General features: G+C 31.8%; 2 protein-coding genes across 2 annotated transcripts in view; one reads left to right on the forward strand and one right to left on the reverse strand.

Annotated features, from left to right (window-relative positions):
• LOC124356713 (HIV Tat-specific factor 1 homolog) overlaps positions 1 to 17,604 on the forward strand; it is a 157,301-nt gene that overhangs the window by 17,235 nt on the left and 122,462 nt on the right. The gene's annotated exons all lie outside the window — the stretch shown is intronic.
• On the reverse strand, positions 5,738 to 15,778 carry LOC124356714 (lithostathine-1-beta-like). The gene is made up of 3 exons (XM_046807888.1): positions 15,539 to 15,778; positions 8,014 to 8,102; positions 5,738 to 6,676 (listed from the first exon to the last, which is right to left on the reverse strand). The coding sequence occupies exons 1-3, from the start codon at positions 15,732 to 15,734 to the stop codon at positions 6,431 to 6,433; spliced, it is 531 nt and encodes a 176-aa protein (XP_046663844.1). The 5' UTR covers positions 15,735 to 15,778; the 3' UTR covers positions 5,738 to 6,430.

A 17,604-nucleotide genomic window follows, 5' to 3' on the forward strand; every position in this document is an offset into this window, starting at 1 on the left:
TAACATTTTTATGGTATAAGAAGAGTTAAAAAGTATCAAGATCATTTGATGAAATTAATGGTCTATGGAATGGAGGTAAGATGTCACAGTTTCATCACGTGACTGAGGTATGATTACATTGTCCTTGAATTTGTATTGCCTCATTGTGATGTTTGAGAGATAGTGGATCAATTCTTTTACGTTAGCTGACCTTCTATTGTTTGATAAGTTGAATTGGGGTCCTCAGACAACTCTGGATTGTTTGAAGCAGGCTGTCTCATTGTCAGGACTTACGTACTTTCAGTCTGACCAATTCAATGAAGTATTTTGACCCTTATCCCAGCTGGCAAACTTAAGAAGACCAAGGTATTCACCCTGAAAAATGATTTATAGTAGTATTTTTTCCAGATGTTTGATTCTAGGGAGCGGTGCTAGCTTGGTGTAGACTTAAGGGATCTAGTACCACAAGGGTAGATGTATTCATTTGTATCTTGATTGGATAATAAAAATGCTCCTCTGAAATTTCCATGAATATTTATTGATCCTCTTTGTTTTTAGTACAGTTTTTGCACAGTAAAGTTGAGATTGATTGATTGCCCTGTATGTCTTTCATTTCAGTAATGGTTCAAGTCTAATAAAGAATATGTCTACTGGTTTTTTTTCACACTATCTTGATTGACATGAATTAGGTTTTCATCCCCTCTCTCTAGTCGTCACTAACCATGGTTTATGATTAACGAGATGCAAAATCTGTGTTAGTTATCAGCCCTGGTTGTTAAGAGTTCCTTTTGAAGGGAGTTGGAAGATTGTAATATCCTTAATCTTGATTATGGAGAACTTCTAATTACTAAGTACTAGCGAAATAAGTGGTGCAACAGAACACTACAGTCAAGGGAAAGCAGTATTGTCACCTCTCAAAAACCATGGATGGATTCTGCTTCCCTTGGATTCATAGGTTTGGGCTATATCCAGTTTATCCATGTTCAAAACAACTATTTCCCAACTAGAAAAACATATTAAAAGTTGAGAGAGATCATTTGTGTTTCCAGTGTTGTTGACATGATTCAAATGAGCAACATCACTCATTGTGTTCCTATTAAGCATCAAATGATGTATGTGGCAAGGTAGCTGTGACCTCTGATGGATCTGCTGCAGGGTAGCAACTGTTGGACACAGATGGTCTTGTATATGTAGAGAGAAGTGCTTGTGGGTTGGTAGCATGCAAGCTACTCTGCTTAGGTTGCCTGATATCGAGATCAATAACATGGGTTCTTTGTCATTTGGCATGGGATTTATCATTTCAGAGCGTTAATTCTTGGTTAGTTTCTGCCTTACATCACAGTTGCTTAGAAAATGTTAGCTATTGTTCGTTGAGGTAACCAAGTGAATTCAATAGGGAGATGACTACCACAGTAGGAGGGGAGGGAGTGGATACAGAGTTTCCACATTGGTGACAAGATCGAACGCTATGACTTACGCACAGGAAAAGTTTTACTTCAAAGAAAGACACTGTAAAATGCTAGTAAAAAAAGTTGATCCATGAAACTGAAATGGTGTTTAGTAATAATTTCAAATATTCTAGATCACTTTGCCATCATTGCAAAAGGTATTAAAATTTTAGGTAGGTTGTTCGTTTGCTGCATGTTTCTGGAGATATATATATATATATATATATATATATATATATAATTTCAATAAACATTGAATCGCAAAAAGTATATATATATATATATATATATATATATATATATATATATATATATATATATAAAACAAATTTATTACAGTGAGATGCCAAACATGTGTAGGACCCAATTGGAAGGTATAAACATCGCTTTTGACATATTTGGGGTGGTTTTGGACAAAAACACAAAGGTCTTTTTTTTAGTTGTGTTGAGGTACTTAAAGTTGGTACTAAATATTTCACAGTTTTCACAAATGTCTATGTTAGAATGTGAAATTGTGGAAACCACTACTTTAGTTTTCCCATAAACTACTCATGTAACGGGTGTGCTAAATTTAAGCTCACTAAGGTATTATATGAAACTAAGAGCTTAACGTCAACAAGTTTAGTAAGTTTAGTCATCAAGTTTAGTGATAAGTGAGTGATGGCTTTCTCTTTTAAAGAATACTACTTTTTTGAAGAATACTACTGTTATTCACAGCTTTGCATGCTTGCTGTATAACAGAAACATGATAGTTTAGGCATGTCCTTTTTAAGTAACATACCAAGCATTTATGGAGGCAAGTGATGGGCATGAGAAGATTTTCCCATCTCTGAATCTACATTTAATAAATAATTGGAATTTAAGTTTAAAGAGCAGTGTATTGAGGCTCTAAATTCAGAGAATTTAAACAGTTTATATGAGCAACTATCATTGCTATTTCAGTATGCTACTAATCAAAGAATGCATAGCTAATATTTTTTTTTTTAATTTGCATCTGCAAAATAATTGCAGGATGGCTTAAACTAATACGTTTAAAGATTTTAAATGAAACGAACTTTTCAGTCTCTCTCCGTTTAATCTTTATTTATGTATTCAATCTGATTGTTCTTCACACCTGACCCACTGAAGTCATCCTGTTGAAATTCACACAACAGGAGGTTTTATAATATGATTATAAAAAATACTCTTTTTATGTTATCAGGATAAATGTTATATTAAGTAGATTCCATTGAAATCTGCCTATTGTAATCGCCCTCATGACATAATTTCCAGGAGATTTTTTGGTTTTTCTTTGATCATGACCCCCAGAACCACAAACCACCATAATCCAAAATTGTGTATATTTATGTGTGTGTATGTAAGTATGGAGTTATGCAATATAACGTGAGCTTCTTAACACGATAGCTTTTGTACATTTTAAATTCAAATATTCACATTAAACCTGGTACAAAGGCAGAGTACTTGTACATAGCTTGGATGAGTTTGTTATTCTGGCTAAAAAGCTTCAAAATGGTGGTCATTTACAGTTTGAGCAAAAGGTTTCTCAACAAATTCCCAATGTAGGCCTAAAGTGATACATTTTAAAAATATAATAAGTAATTATTAACAACTTTTAAATAAGAAGTACTCTTTCTAACAAATTTGTTACAGTTGTCACTTTTCAGCACAATTCCAATTTTTAAAACACAACGGCATACTAAATTCAACAATGCGTTGTGAAAATTAGTATTTTTTTGCGCCATTTCTAAATAATCCAAGATAAAGCCAAACTCTAAATAGACAAAATTTTAGGTTTTGAGATAGCTATTGACACGTGTAATGCAAGTCATACTTTACTATTTGAATTTTTTAAGTTTAACGAGTTTAAAATATGAAAGATTTGAACCATAAAAAAAATTGTAAATGTACTAAACAGTGACAACTAACATATTTTTAGAAAAAAGTACTTCTTTGGTAACCTTGGATAAAAATTTGGAGGACTAAAATCTTTAATGAGGTAGCAATAAAAAACTGTGATACCTTACAACTTTGACATTTTGGACCATCCAATATACAAGAATGGAAATAAATTTAAACCTTTTTCAAAGTGATCAGTGAATTGAAACATTTAAAATGAGGTAAGGCTCGACCTACCTTTACATTTTAAAATTTTTCTGAAAACATTATCCGTAACCCCCTTCTCCCAAAGAGTGCCATATTGGGAAATTTTTTGATGCTGAAAATTAATTAATAATTCTTTGGGGTCGAAATATTGGGATTTTTGCTAAAGCGAAGAAGGTAGGTTTCTCAGTTCAGTCGCTATAAATTGTGGACTGGCGGTCTGCCTCACCCTAAGTATCAGTTAATTTGCATTATAGTGCAGAACAAAAAAGTATTTTAGAGTTCTCAGGTCATTTATAACAATGTTTGTTTTTACATGTTTTTTGGTATCATGTATGGTTTCCAGACAGCGGATGTATTAAGTTTTAATTAGTACACAACATAGTAGGAATATTTGTAAACACAATAATTACCATATTTCTCAATAGATTCAGACCAACGTGGTACATAGACAATGTTTTTGTACATAGCTTGGATAAGTTCATTAAGCCAATCTTAAGTAATAAAATGTTTAAAAATGGTGGTTAATATTTTTAAAATCATAATTTAAGATTAAATGTAATTAAATCAAATCCACAATTTTACAAAGACATTTATTTGGTTGAAACAATTTTTGCCTTGTAAGATTCAAAGGTTATGAACTTTCTAAATGTTCGAAAGTCTTATGGTTATATTAACATGCCAACATTGAGGGTTGCTGTCGTATCAGTATTGTGCGAATGAAACATCCAAACTAAAAATGCATCTTCAGTTGACGACCTCATACGATCTACCTTTCTTCTGACTGAGCCCAGGGGTATATTTTTTGAACTGTCATGAAATTGGCTTTAATAATATGTAGATTTCATTGTGTTTAAACAAAATTTGTAAATTTGTTGTATCAACAACACAATTAAGAATTTTTTTAAAATTTTGAATAGTGTCTTATAAACCAAGGAAATAGGTAAATATAAATATTTATGTTTATAAGATTAGTAAGGTAGATTGTTATGTCAAAAGATAAATAAAAAGCTTCCTAACTTTATTTCAAACACTTAATTTATGCATGTACAGTTAATATTTTAAATATGTAAGTACAATGTACAAATTAATACAAGCAGGTAGATAGAACAATGAACACAACTTGGAAAGATGGAGTAGGAAATTGTTGTATCCTTAATACTATAAGAGCAAAAAAATAAGTATTAGCATAGAACTACAATACAACGTTGACAATCATCACTTTGTCATGCGTGGCAACCAGTCTGTATAGTCTTTCCTTGTATCAACCACGTCACGTGTCAGGATTTAATGATCTTGTGCTACAACTTCTGTAAATGGTTTCACATATCGTGAAATTAGTTTTAGGTCAGCCATAAAATGAAGCTAGCGATAAACTAGATCAGCAGGGATGCTACAGGTCAGGGAAATCAGGGAAAAGTCAGGGAAAAAAAACAGGACTGGAAATCAGGGAAAAGTCAGGGAATCCGGTCTCAAGTCAGGGAAAAGTCAGGGAATTTCGACGTTGGTTAGGGAAAAATATAAAATCCCTTTACACAAATAAACTTACTGCTGCCGCGCCGAGTCCAAGCCTGCAGACGACGCGGCGCATGAAGCAGGCTTTTTTGCTTTTTTATATTTGCCACCCTGTTAGCCTCAACACCGCTTTTTTCCACCCATTAATTGCCAAAAACCCTGAAGATTGCGTCGAAAAAAGTCAGGGAAAAATGAAAAATTTGGTCTGGAAATCAGGGAATAGTCAGGGAATTTCATTATTGGACTCCTGTAGCAACCCTGATCAGTAATTAAGTAGTATCGCAATGTATTAGACAAGGTGAAATTTTAAATTTGAATTTCTGTTAAAATATCACAGCTAAATTACAAAATTATATTATATACATGCAAGATTGATGTCTCGTTATTGAACAATGTAAAGTAAAAGTTATCATGGTAATGTTTTCATAAGTGATTTTGCGATAAATAATTTGAACGTTATGAATTGAAGTCAGTTTGTAAGAACTGCATTATTAATAACATTGAATTTAACGTGAATACGATCAGATAATGTGTATTGTACAGAATTTCATCATACATAATTAATTATAATCAGGCTTTCACTTCAAGAATCATAAGACTAAAAAACTTTAGCTACCAATACAGATAATTATTCTGCTCTTAAAAGTTAGCTTTAACTAGAATAATACTTATCTCTAATGTAAGTAAGGCAGGAACATATTTTAAACAACTTTTATGTATAATCTACAGATCATTATTATACGCTCATGTTAATACATTTAGGTTATTAAAGATGTAATTAATATTATTCACAAGAAAACGTACAAACAAGAGAAGCTTATTTTATACTAAACAAATATTCTTAACTTAGATAACTTTTGTACAAAGGTGAATATAAATAATCAATAAGCTAGATTATCAGCTATGGTAGTAAATTAGCCTACATTTTATATTTACCATATAATTAACACATATGTGTTGTATATTTTGTCTTTACAGAATAGGTATGCCATTTTAGTATTTGAGTTTTGGTTACCTGTTTTTCTTATAGTTAGCAGAGTTATAATTATTTTTATTTTATTTTCGTGCTTAGTGATTCAATACAGTATATGCAGGAACTAATAGCAAAGTTCCAAACATTAACTAAAACATTGATAAACTAGCAACTACTGTGTGGTAATCTTGTTTGAACATCATTAACAAACGATAGTATATGACTTTGTGTGTCAGTTCACCGTAATTATTGTTGAGGGAATTCAAGATGGCAACTTAAAAAAACACACACTGCATATGTTTTTAGATTGTTACAGATCTCAAGGAATCAAATAAATCCATAGTTTGTCCGTCCAATGGTAGTCATTTTCATCTGTAAGTCAGAACAAAGTTCCAACTTAAAGAAGATAAGTTATTTACAGAATACTGTTTGGTTCCTTGTTGAAACGGTTCTTGCGCCGTTTGTGCCCCTTCCTCCTCCGGTGTCCCTTACGTCGCCTAGGGTAGATGTCGGTGGGCTTGGCTCCGATGTTGCGTAGTGGTAACTCGCAGATGTAGTGTTTGCGTTTGACACAGCTCTCCGATTTCCAGCGATAAAGTAGTACCGGGTCCATGGCGATGCAGTGCCACTCGTTCTCATTATTCGAATGCCTCGTGAATCCCTGTTCCAAAAAAAGTTACAAAAATTATCTTTCCATGAACTAATCAATTACTGTGTTGGTTCCAAAAAGTGTAAGGAAACAGCAATTTACAGATATTTATTAACACCTTCAACGCGAGTACTCTTGTGTACCCTCAAACTGATATGTACAGTAAGGCCTCTGCTACTGTCAATACTTCAAATTAGAATTGATCAGCATTTTCTTGCAAGCTGAGAAAAACTGTGAGAAAACTATTTAGTTGGCAAAACACTGTACATGTCTAATAGAAGTAAAGACATTACTACAATAGTTCTTTCAGGCAAAGAAGTATTTGATATACTCAGTTTAGAAAAATTACTTGAAAAAGGTTTACTTATTTATTTTGCAAAAATGCTTTAAAAAAGAAAAGACAGGCATTTACCCAATTACAAGCAGTTATTAATTACACATATAAATGTGGTGAATACAGAGTTTCTCTTCATATATGTCTGTTCGCAATAATAATTAAATAACAACATTATAATGCTACCAGAAAATATCATAATTTTACAAATATTAATAAAAATCATTCCCCTATCAATCAAAAAGTCGATGAGGTATATAAACAAATTACAGCAACAATTACAAGAGAATGCATTTTAACCCTCCTACCCCCCACCCTTTATTTCTATCTCGAATCATTCAATACTTTTTTAAGAGCATGCATTTGAGAATATAAATAGTATAAAAGTATACAAAAAGGACCTCTATCTATATATATCAAAATTAATGTTTGTCTGTAACTCCTCACCAGGTTGCAATTACTCCTCACTATAAACTGCAATTATAAGACAGTTATGCATATTAAATAGCCAAACACTATTTGAAGGCGCTAAGTTATGATGAATATTTGTCTTCAAGGTAAATTTCTGGTTGAACTTAAAGCTTGAGTGTTAGATCACTTTATAATAAAGTACATGTATGTGTACAATGGCTATAAACATACACACATTTTCCTGATCATGGCAAGAAGGCAAACTCTACATCGACAGTCGAGATATAATTCCCTTGAACCAGAAATGCACATACACGGGCAAAGCTTACGTAAAGCGTGCGAAGCTGCGGGAAATAGCTAGTATCTCTCTAAAAATAGTAAATTATAATAGAAAATTATTTTACAACTGATAAATTTAATGTATTTAGTAATGTACAAGTATATAGGCTTTCTGAGATGACAGTTACTGTTTTTGTAATAAAGAGGTCATTCAATATTGGTATACAATTTTATCTTAGTGTTATTTCTGGATGTTTCAGAATAATAGGAAAATGTCAAAACACTTTCACAAGACAGATTATGAACTAAGTATGGTGTACTAAACCTGATATTTGATACGCCGGCCAGTTGCTCCCCAGACCCACTTGTGCCGTCCCCAGTCAAAGATGCCACCTATCCACCTTTCTAGACGTGCTGAAACATAAAGAAGTCACCGACAACTCAATTATTTTTGTATATTGAACAACATTTAGAATATAATACGGTTTACAGGTGCTATGAATTATTCTTATGTCCTCTCTATTTTTTTATAGTAACAGTACTAGCTGTATCGATTGGAGCTGGTGTTGTAGCTACTAGTAGGTTAGTTTTTGGGAATGGTGTGAGCTAAGATTAGTTGGAATTAGCTTTGCTGTGCTAGCTCCTTGTGTGAGATGAAGCCATATGTCTGGATCACCTTTAGGTGATGCAAAGACATTTTACATTCGAGAGTGGGATTTCAGCAACGTACCAAAACAGCAAAGACCCTATGGTTTGGACTTATCTTGGTTAACTAGGCTAGAAGTTTTATTTTCATATGCTTCTTTCTATGCCAATGCATTGTTACCAACGATATCAAGCATTTGTAAGGGAAAACAGAGTGAATGCATTGACCTCCCTAACAACGAACTTGTGATCTCTCTGTTAGAGAGGCATAGCCGTATCCATAGGCAGCAAAGGAGATCTGCAGGGTTTCCAGTGTGCGGGAATGTAGGAAGTGCGGGAATTGTACTTAAATTTACTGTGTACGGGAAAAATGCAGGATATGTACAGGAATTTTGAGAAAAATGTGTAAAAAGTTTAAAATAAACGAAACACGTCTAATGCTGATTTTTTTATGATTAAGTTCAAAGATATTGGACAGTACTGTCTTCGTGAAAAAGAGGGTAGAGGGTTGTGAGGTGAGTTGACAGTTCAAGGCCACTCGCCACCAGTGAAAGTGCGTGGTGTCATGCAGGTCAATCAGTTTAGTACTATCTATGTCTATAATAGTCTAGTTTGTGGTGGTGTATGGTACTCAGTGATTGCCATAATTTGTTATTGGCTTTGAAAGAAATATCATACTCCTGTGCTGTGTTTCTTTAAGTACTATAAATAGCTCTTCTACTTATTTTATGGGGGTTAATACATTTGCTATTTTGTATTTTTGTTGATAAAAAAAGTGTTAACAGGAAAATTCATTTACTTCTTAAAATCCCTCACTTATTCAAAATAAATTTAAATGTACACAGATAATGTCATTCTGTCAAAACATTTTTAAATGTTATTAAAAAAATTAATATTAGGTAGAACATAATAAAAAAAAAAGAATTCATTTTATTGTACCAGATAAATTTTTAATACAGTAACTAAACATTATATAATCTTGAGAAAGACTTGCTAGGACTACAATTTTTGATTCAATTATCCTGGAATTTTAATGATATGTACTTGAAAAATGTGGGAATTGTACAAGAAAATTATTATTATTGGAGTTAGCTGGACATCCTGATCTAATATTAATCTTTAATCATTTACACATTCAGACCCATTGAAACCACAATGGTATCATGTACACATGTCTGTAAATGCTGCAGAATTTTTCACTGTACTATATTATGTATTATTCTGTGCTAATAAATATGTTTATTTGGAATATTGTAAGTATACTAAACTGACTTTGTTTTCTATAAATTAACCATATAAGTGATAAAAAGGTGGGAAAATCCCAGGTTTTAGCTTGAGAGTTTTAATAGTACTGTAGTTTTTTATTGTTTCTGAATTGAATTAACAGCTGCTTTAAGTAAACTGCTCTGATCAGCTGACTTGGATTTCCCCCAGTTTATCAAATGTTTTGCTACAAATTGACCACAATGGTAGGACTAAGTAAAATCAATTAATTTATAAAATATATTTACCAATTATAATAGTATGTAAACATTAATACATGCTATATTAATAGTTCCATCTCTAATATTAGGTCTACATGACGTATGACATCACTTGATAATACCATTAGTACTGATGACATCATTGTAGCTCCTTTTATGTAGATAAAGATACTTTATTTATATGACTGATTATATGTAGCAATCATAGGGTTTAATAAATGGAATTGATAAAAAAATTTTGTAACCTGTGGTGCATTTCTAGGCAGGGTGTTAACATGTTATCAACTTAATCTTAATTCATGTTTACCTTAATAATGCCCTTACAATATATAAGTATGTAGGCATGTCAAGTTGGTAATTTTATTAATGTACTAATTTCCTGGCATTTAATTATGTTACGACATAGTAATTTTTAAATGAACTAAATAGAATAAAGTAGAATCATTTTAAAATTTGTAAATACATTTAATATTGTATAATTTATAAATTTTTAATTTAATAATATTTCTCAATGTACAATATTTCTAAAATCAAATAGGTTTTTGCCAAAGTCTTAAGAAATAAAGCAAAAATGTATGCTGATTAGTGTGAAACATCTTTTAATAAAAAAGCAGGAGCTTAGTATGAAACATGTTTTAATAAAAAAATAAACAGGAGCTTAGTATGAAACATGTTTGTATAAAAAATAAGCAAGAGATTAGTATGAAACATGTTTTAATAAAAAAATAAACAGGAGCTTAGTGTAAAACATGATTTAATAAAAAAGCAGGAGCTTAGTATGAAACATGTTTTAATAAAAAATAAACAGGAGCTTAGTATGAAACATGATTTAATAAAAAAGCAGGAGATTAGTATGAAACATGTTTTAATAAAAAATAAACAGGAGCTTAGTGTGAAATATGTTTGTATAACAAATAAGCAGGAGATTAGTATGAAACATGTTTTAATAAAAAATAAACAGGAGCTTAGTGTGAAATATGTTTGTATAACAAATAAGCAGGAGATTAGTATGAAACATGTTTTAATAAAAAATAAACAGGAGCTTAGTGTGAAATATGTTTGTATAACAAATAAGCAGGAGATTAGTATGAAACATGTTTTAATAAAAAATGAACAGGAGCTTAGTATCAAACATGTTTGTATAAAAAATAAGCAGGAGATTAGTATGAAACATGTTTTAATAAAAAATAAACAGGAGCTTAGTGTGAAATATGTTTGTATAACAAATAAGCAGGAGATTAGTATGAAACATGTTTAATAAAAAATAAACAGGAGCTTAGTGTGAAATATGTTTGTATAACAAATAAGCAGGAGATTAGTATGAAACATGTTTTAATAAAAAATAAACAGGAGCTTAGTATGAAACATGTTTGTATAAAAAATAAGCAGGAGATTAGTATGAAACATGTTTTAATAAAAAATAAACAGGAGCTTAGTGTGAAATATGTTTGTATAACAAATAAGCAGGAGATTAGTATGAAACGTTTTTATAAAAAATAAGCAGGAGATTAGTGTGAAAAGTGCTCCAATAAAAAATAATTTGGAGCATACTGTGAAACGTGTTTCGATAAGAAATAAGCTGGAGCTTAATGTGCTCCATACTTTTTTCATCAACACAAGTGCTAGCTGTTGGTATTCTATAGTTTATTGTTCCAGAAGGGTCTAAATTTGTCCAAGTGCCCCAGTTAATGATATCACCCTAGGCCACACAGTTGTTACACATCTATGGTCTGGAGAATGTTACACAGCTAGTGTGTGTGGTCAGACACTGTGTAACACATAAATCCCTCGACTACTCCAGCGTTACAGTGCGTCAGATCCAGCAGCTATATATACCCGAGGCTCTTGGCCAATCCCTATTGTTATCTCTTTGTGGATGCGACTGGACTGGTCTGTCATAGATTTCATAGTGGTCTGGAAATAGTCTCTGGCGGGATTGTTCAAATAGCTTTTTCAACAAAAGATTGGTTAAGAAGTTTCTCATCGTTTTACACCATACAGCATTTATTGTTTTGGTGATTAATGAATAACAAGTGCAACAAATGGATTTAAAATAAAATATGAAAGGTCAAATGTTAAATAATTTTTGTTCAAATACTAAGTATTGTGGGGTGTATGACAAAATTCTAGCAAGTAAAAAGTTGACTTTTGCCATGCATTATAGAATGTTCCGGCAATAAAAATCTGATTTGATTTGAAGTAGTGTAGAGATATACAGGGTGTAAAAAAAGACCAGCATGGGTTTGAAAATTCCTGAATGATTATTACAGATAAAGGAATAAAACTTGGTACATTATTAATGCACCTATAAATCTACTTTTTGAAGTAACTACCATTTTTATCATGTAAGGGGATGGCCCACTAGGAGTCAGAAGAAAATAAAAAATTAGAGCATAGGTTGAGTAGTACAAATTAAAACAATGCCGCAAATCCGACCTGAAAAGGTACACTCGTTAAAAATTACACTGGTTTAAAGTTTGAAACTTGTACAATGTAAGTCTTGTTCTAAGTGGTTTAATATTCTTGTCTTGGTTCAAGTTTTGAAAGTTAAACTTAGTAAATGAATACTGGGCTTAAGAAAAGTTTTTAAAGTACGTATTGACTCTTCACATCAAATGGAGGATGGTCTACAAGGAGTTTGGCAAAACATTTTAACGTGAGCATAACTCAACATGTACAATATTTGATTTGTAATATTTTGCTCGATTTGAAATTACAAAATGCTCGTAATTTTGTAATAAATTCTTGAGTATTTATATGTTTTTTAGTGTTAAATATGTTTCAGTTAAGTATATAAGAATACAATGTACTCTACAACTAAATTTGTTTAAAGTTAATTCCTGTAGTTACTAATACTGAATTGTTATGAAGACTGCATGTTTTTAAAATTCAAAATACGTCATGATTATTCAAACCATGTAGTTAAAAAATAAAACCCCCTGATTTTCATCTGGGAAATTGTGACAATATGCTTATGCACTAATAAGTCATATAAGTACTTATAAGCCATTGGCATCCTTATTTAAAGTCTTTGAACTATCCAGTGTCCGCATGGTAAATAGACTTGAAATAGTTGTACCATTTAATACTGTTTGTATTACTAAAAGGTTAAACTTGAGTCAAACTTTTGAAGAAAATAATGCTTATCTAATATCATAAAGTATTTTTCAAATTATTAAAAAATTATAGCTCTTGTATGTGTTGGTTTTCTTATCTTATTATTTTCAATGTTTTAAGTAATACAATTCAATGTATCGCTCATCGAAGTGCAGGATTTACATTACAAGAATATCACTAAAATATCACTGTGTATAACAATGTTTTGATTTCACACTGAAATGAATAAATGCGATAACAACAAATCATTATTGACAGCTGTGTTAGTTCAGAGAATCTGATCAATACAACCGACGGACTACAAGACCTGCCTAGTATGGGTATTGCAGGCATTATACAGCCTCTTGTGGGTTTCGTATAAATAGCCGAGATAATGGCTTTGATAGCACAGAAATGGTAATTGTGTTGTGAAACTTCAAATTGGCCAAGTAACAAGAGAAAACACGTCCAAGGCAATCGGCAGTGAATCTTGTCAAGTTGTATTGTTATCATCTGTAACTAAAAATATCCGAGACAAGGTCTCCGCTCTAGTGCTGGCTGGAGAGTACTCAGACGCATGACTCATTTGACTTAAATTGCTAACTTACAGACTTGAGCTTCATTTGCATAATTTCTGTCTGGTCGAGTTGATCATATCTGGTTTTACAACTGTGATATCGGGTTACATGACTTGTTTTTATTCAAATTCGTTATGTTTAAGCTTACTTCCTGAACACTATCAGAGATAAAGAGATACTCTAAGAGGAGTATGTTTTTGTATAAGACACAATTTAAAAAAGAAACACATTATGTCAGAGAAATAAAGTAAAGACATTTCTTGTAGGTGATGTAATATATGTTATCCCCAATTTTCTTGTAAGACTCTAGTAATAATCACAAAAATCTATAAGCACTAAATACAGTGAAACTGACTATTACAAAATTAGTAATCCTTAAATTTTATTTTAATACATTTGGTGAGCATACAAAATATTTAATTCTAGAATTTCAAATTGATATTATAGCCATTATTTGACTTTTGTTGTAAATAAAGTTTCTACCCAAAGCTAACACTAACAGGGGTTGTTCTAAAACCGTAATACAATTATAAAAGTGCTGTGATTGACAGATCTATAGACTATGCTGTGGTCAGTGTAAACTGACTCTGGATAACAACATAGGCAGACATAAACATTTAGTTTGGACTAGGGCCAACGTATAGACCAGCTGGACACAATAGTTGCTGTATTGCTTACTACTGAAGCGATCAATAGTCCATTCATCTTTCATGTTTCTTATAAAAAAGATTATTAAATTAATAAAACAACATTTTAAACATGTTTTGGGAGCAAAATGAAAAGAAGAAAATATTTTTCATAACAAATTCATAAACATATTAACATTTTAATAAAAATATGTAGTATTGATTTCAATAGATAAAAAAATATATTTTAAAATTTGAAATATATAATGTGGGGCACATGGTTGGTAATTTTTATGCAACAACTGTCCATTTCTTGTATCTCATGATTTTTGTTTAACATTTTAAAAATATTTTCATATTATTATAATTTATAAGTATTGTATTTTTACATTAAACGTATGTCCAATTCAACTTTTTAAACTGGTTTTTAATGTCATTTTTGTATTCATCCCTGGAACTCTTGTGACAATTTCAGTAATTTTGTAAAAATATTTTTACAATTTATATTTATATTCAATATTAATATTTTGAAAGGCATTTTTGTACAAAAGCAATTATATTACTCTAAGCTTGGATTTAAAATAAAAATACATTAGTGTTACTCAGTAGTATGTAAAACTATTCTGTATTACTACCACTTGCTAATTTATTTTGTTCTTAACACTTGTAAAATTCCATTACAGTTACACAATGCTCACTACATAAACAGTGCATTATAATCAACAATACATACGAGCAATACTCCATGTAATTAAAATTAAAATACAAATGCTGTTAATGGACAGACTCACTAACTTACCAGAACAGCTGATTAGTTTATTTTCATTTGAACAAAGCACAGAGTAAATGGCCAATATGATATTTTGGGACCACAGGTTCATTCAACATCTACTCTAAAATATGTTAAGACTGAGAAAGTTCCATGTAAAATTCCATTAGATATTATTGCCTGTTGGTTAGTCACTGTTTATAGTCTACTATGTATGGCAACTGTGGAAGGGAATGATACACCATGTATGGCATACCACGATGAAAGGTTAATCAGTTCTTCAAACCTGTACGTTCCCACGGCCCAGTAAATCAGATTCTGATGGCCATAGAGAACGCAAAAAGGTGTTAAACTAAAAAAAAAACATTAATTTTGTTGTTTGGAAATAGATAGTAATATAAAAAGCATGGTCATTTTTTCAGTTAAGTCTTTCTTCAAGTGAAGTCACTGGTTTTCCTGAATTTTGTGTTGTAATATGTGGTGAATTCATTATTTAGACATTTTTATGATTAGCAAGTACCAAAGAATTTGTCTGTTAGTGAATTAGTTTAAATATATGACTATTCTTGCTTTAGGTGAATTATTAGTAGTTAGTACTGGTTATTTTTATATACTGTTCTCCTGAAGGATTTAAATTTAGCTATTTAGTTACCTGCCATTTCCATGCTGAGGAGTTTCTTGAGCCTCCGATCTTTCCACTTTCTGTCTGGCGTAGCGAGGTGGCTGCCATTCATGTCTTGACACGTAAACTGAGCCCCTCGCCATGTGTCCATATAAACACTCAGGTAGTAACAGCTGTTGGCTAGCCGGATGAAATTATCTGGGCACTGGTATCTGCGCTTGTCCATCCCATCCACACTGATAGCTGTAAAAAAGAAATTGTGTGTTATTATACAAGAGTGATATATTTTGGAGGTGTTGTCCAGTCCATATAAACACTCAGGTAGTAATAGCTGTTGGCTAGCCGGATGAAATTATCTGGGCACTGGTATCTGCGCTTGTCCATCCCATCCACACTGATAGCTGTAAAAAAGAAATTGTGTGTTATTATACAAGAGTGATATATTTTGGAGGTGTTGTCCAGTCCATATAAACACTCAGGTAGTAATAGCTGTTGGCTAGCCGGATGAAATTATCTGGGCACTGGTATCTGCACATTCCATCCACACTGATAGCTGTAGAAAAGAAATTGTGTGTTATTATACAAGAGTGATATATTTTGGAGGTGTTGTCCAGTCCATATAAACACTCAGGTAGTAATAGCTATTGGCTAGCCGGATGAAATTATCTGGGCACTGGTATCTGCACATCCCATCCACACTGATAGCTGTAAAAAAGAAATTGTGTGTTATTATACAAGAGTGATACAGTAAAAGAAGTGGAAACTGTACTTAAAGAATTGAAGAACTACAAAGCAGGTGGTGAAGACCAAATGTTTGCAGAGGTGTGGAAGTATGCTGGAGTATCTAGTCATACCTCTCTTCATATGATACTACAGAAAATTTGGATTACTGAGAAATTTCCCGATCAATGGACTATAGCTATAATTCACCCTTTGCACAAGAAAGGTTTCAGATGTAATCCGGATAACTATAGAGGTATATCACTCCTCAATTGTACTTATAAGATTTTTTCAAAGATTCTCTACAACAGGATTAAGGACCAACTAGATCAAGAACTTGGAGAATACCAAGGAGGATTCAGGCCTTGGAGAAGTTGTACAGAGCAAATAATTACACTAAAGTTAATTATGGCATATTATAGAAAACAAAATAAACAACTCTCGATAACATTTGTTGATTTCAAGAAAGCCTATGATTCCATTCATAGAATATCACTATTAAAAATACTGAGACATTTTGGACTTCACCCCAAATTAATTAAATTAATAGAACTAACATTAACTAATACAAAGTCTAAAATAAAGTTTAGAGGAGAACTTTCAGAACCATTTCAGATAAAGACTGGCTTAAGACAAGGTGATGGATTATCACCGCTTCTTTTTAACTGTGCATTAGAGTACGTCATGAGGGAATGGGAAAGAAATAACCAAAAAAACATAAAGATTGGATATCAAAGGGACAACATTAATCTAAACTGTCTGGGGTTTGCTGATGACTTAGCTCTTTTGGCCAATGACATTCAGGAAACAAAACAGCAAATTAAATCTTTACAAGATATAGCTCAGAAAATTGGTTTAAAGATATCGTTTAAAAAAACAGAAGTTTTATTAACACAGCCTCCACTTGCAAATAAAATAAGGTTGGACAACCACAATATAAAAATTGTGCAGAAATTTAAATACTTAGGAGAAGTAATTACTTATAGCCTGAATGAAAAACCATCTTGGCAAAATAAAATAGACAAACTAACTAAGATTAAACATGCTACTAAGAATACGTATAATAAAAAATGTCTTTCAATAAATACAAAATTAAGACACTACAAAACAGTTGCTCTGCCACAAATTACATACGCAAGTGAAACAATATTTAAAACAACAAATACTATTGCAATAGATAAGGTTCTTAAGATGGAGAGAAGAATAGTCAGAACTTGCTTAAACAAAAACTATCAAGTAGACGGAGTTTGGAGACTAGCTTCCAATGAAACAATCTACAAAAATATAGAACCCATTACAAGTATAATTAAAAAGAAATGAATATCATTCCTGGGGCATTTGTTAAGAACACCTGAAAATAGAATTAGCAGGAAAAT

The sequence above is a fragment of the Homalodisca vitripennis genome, chromosome 3, assembly GCF_021130785.1.
Source record: "Homalodisca vitripennis isolate AUS2020 chromosome 3, UT_GWSS_2.1, whole genome shotgun sequence".
NCBI lineage: Eukaryota > Metazoa > Arthropoda > Insecta > Hemiptera > Cicadellidae > Homalodisca > Homalodisca vitripennis.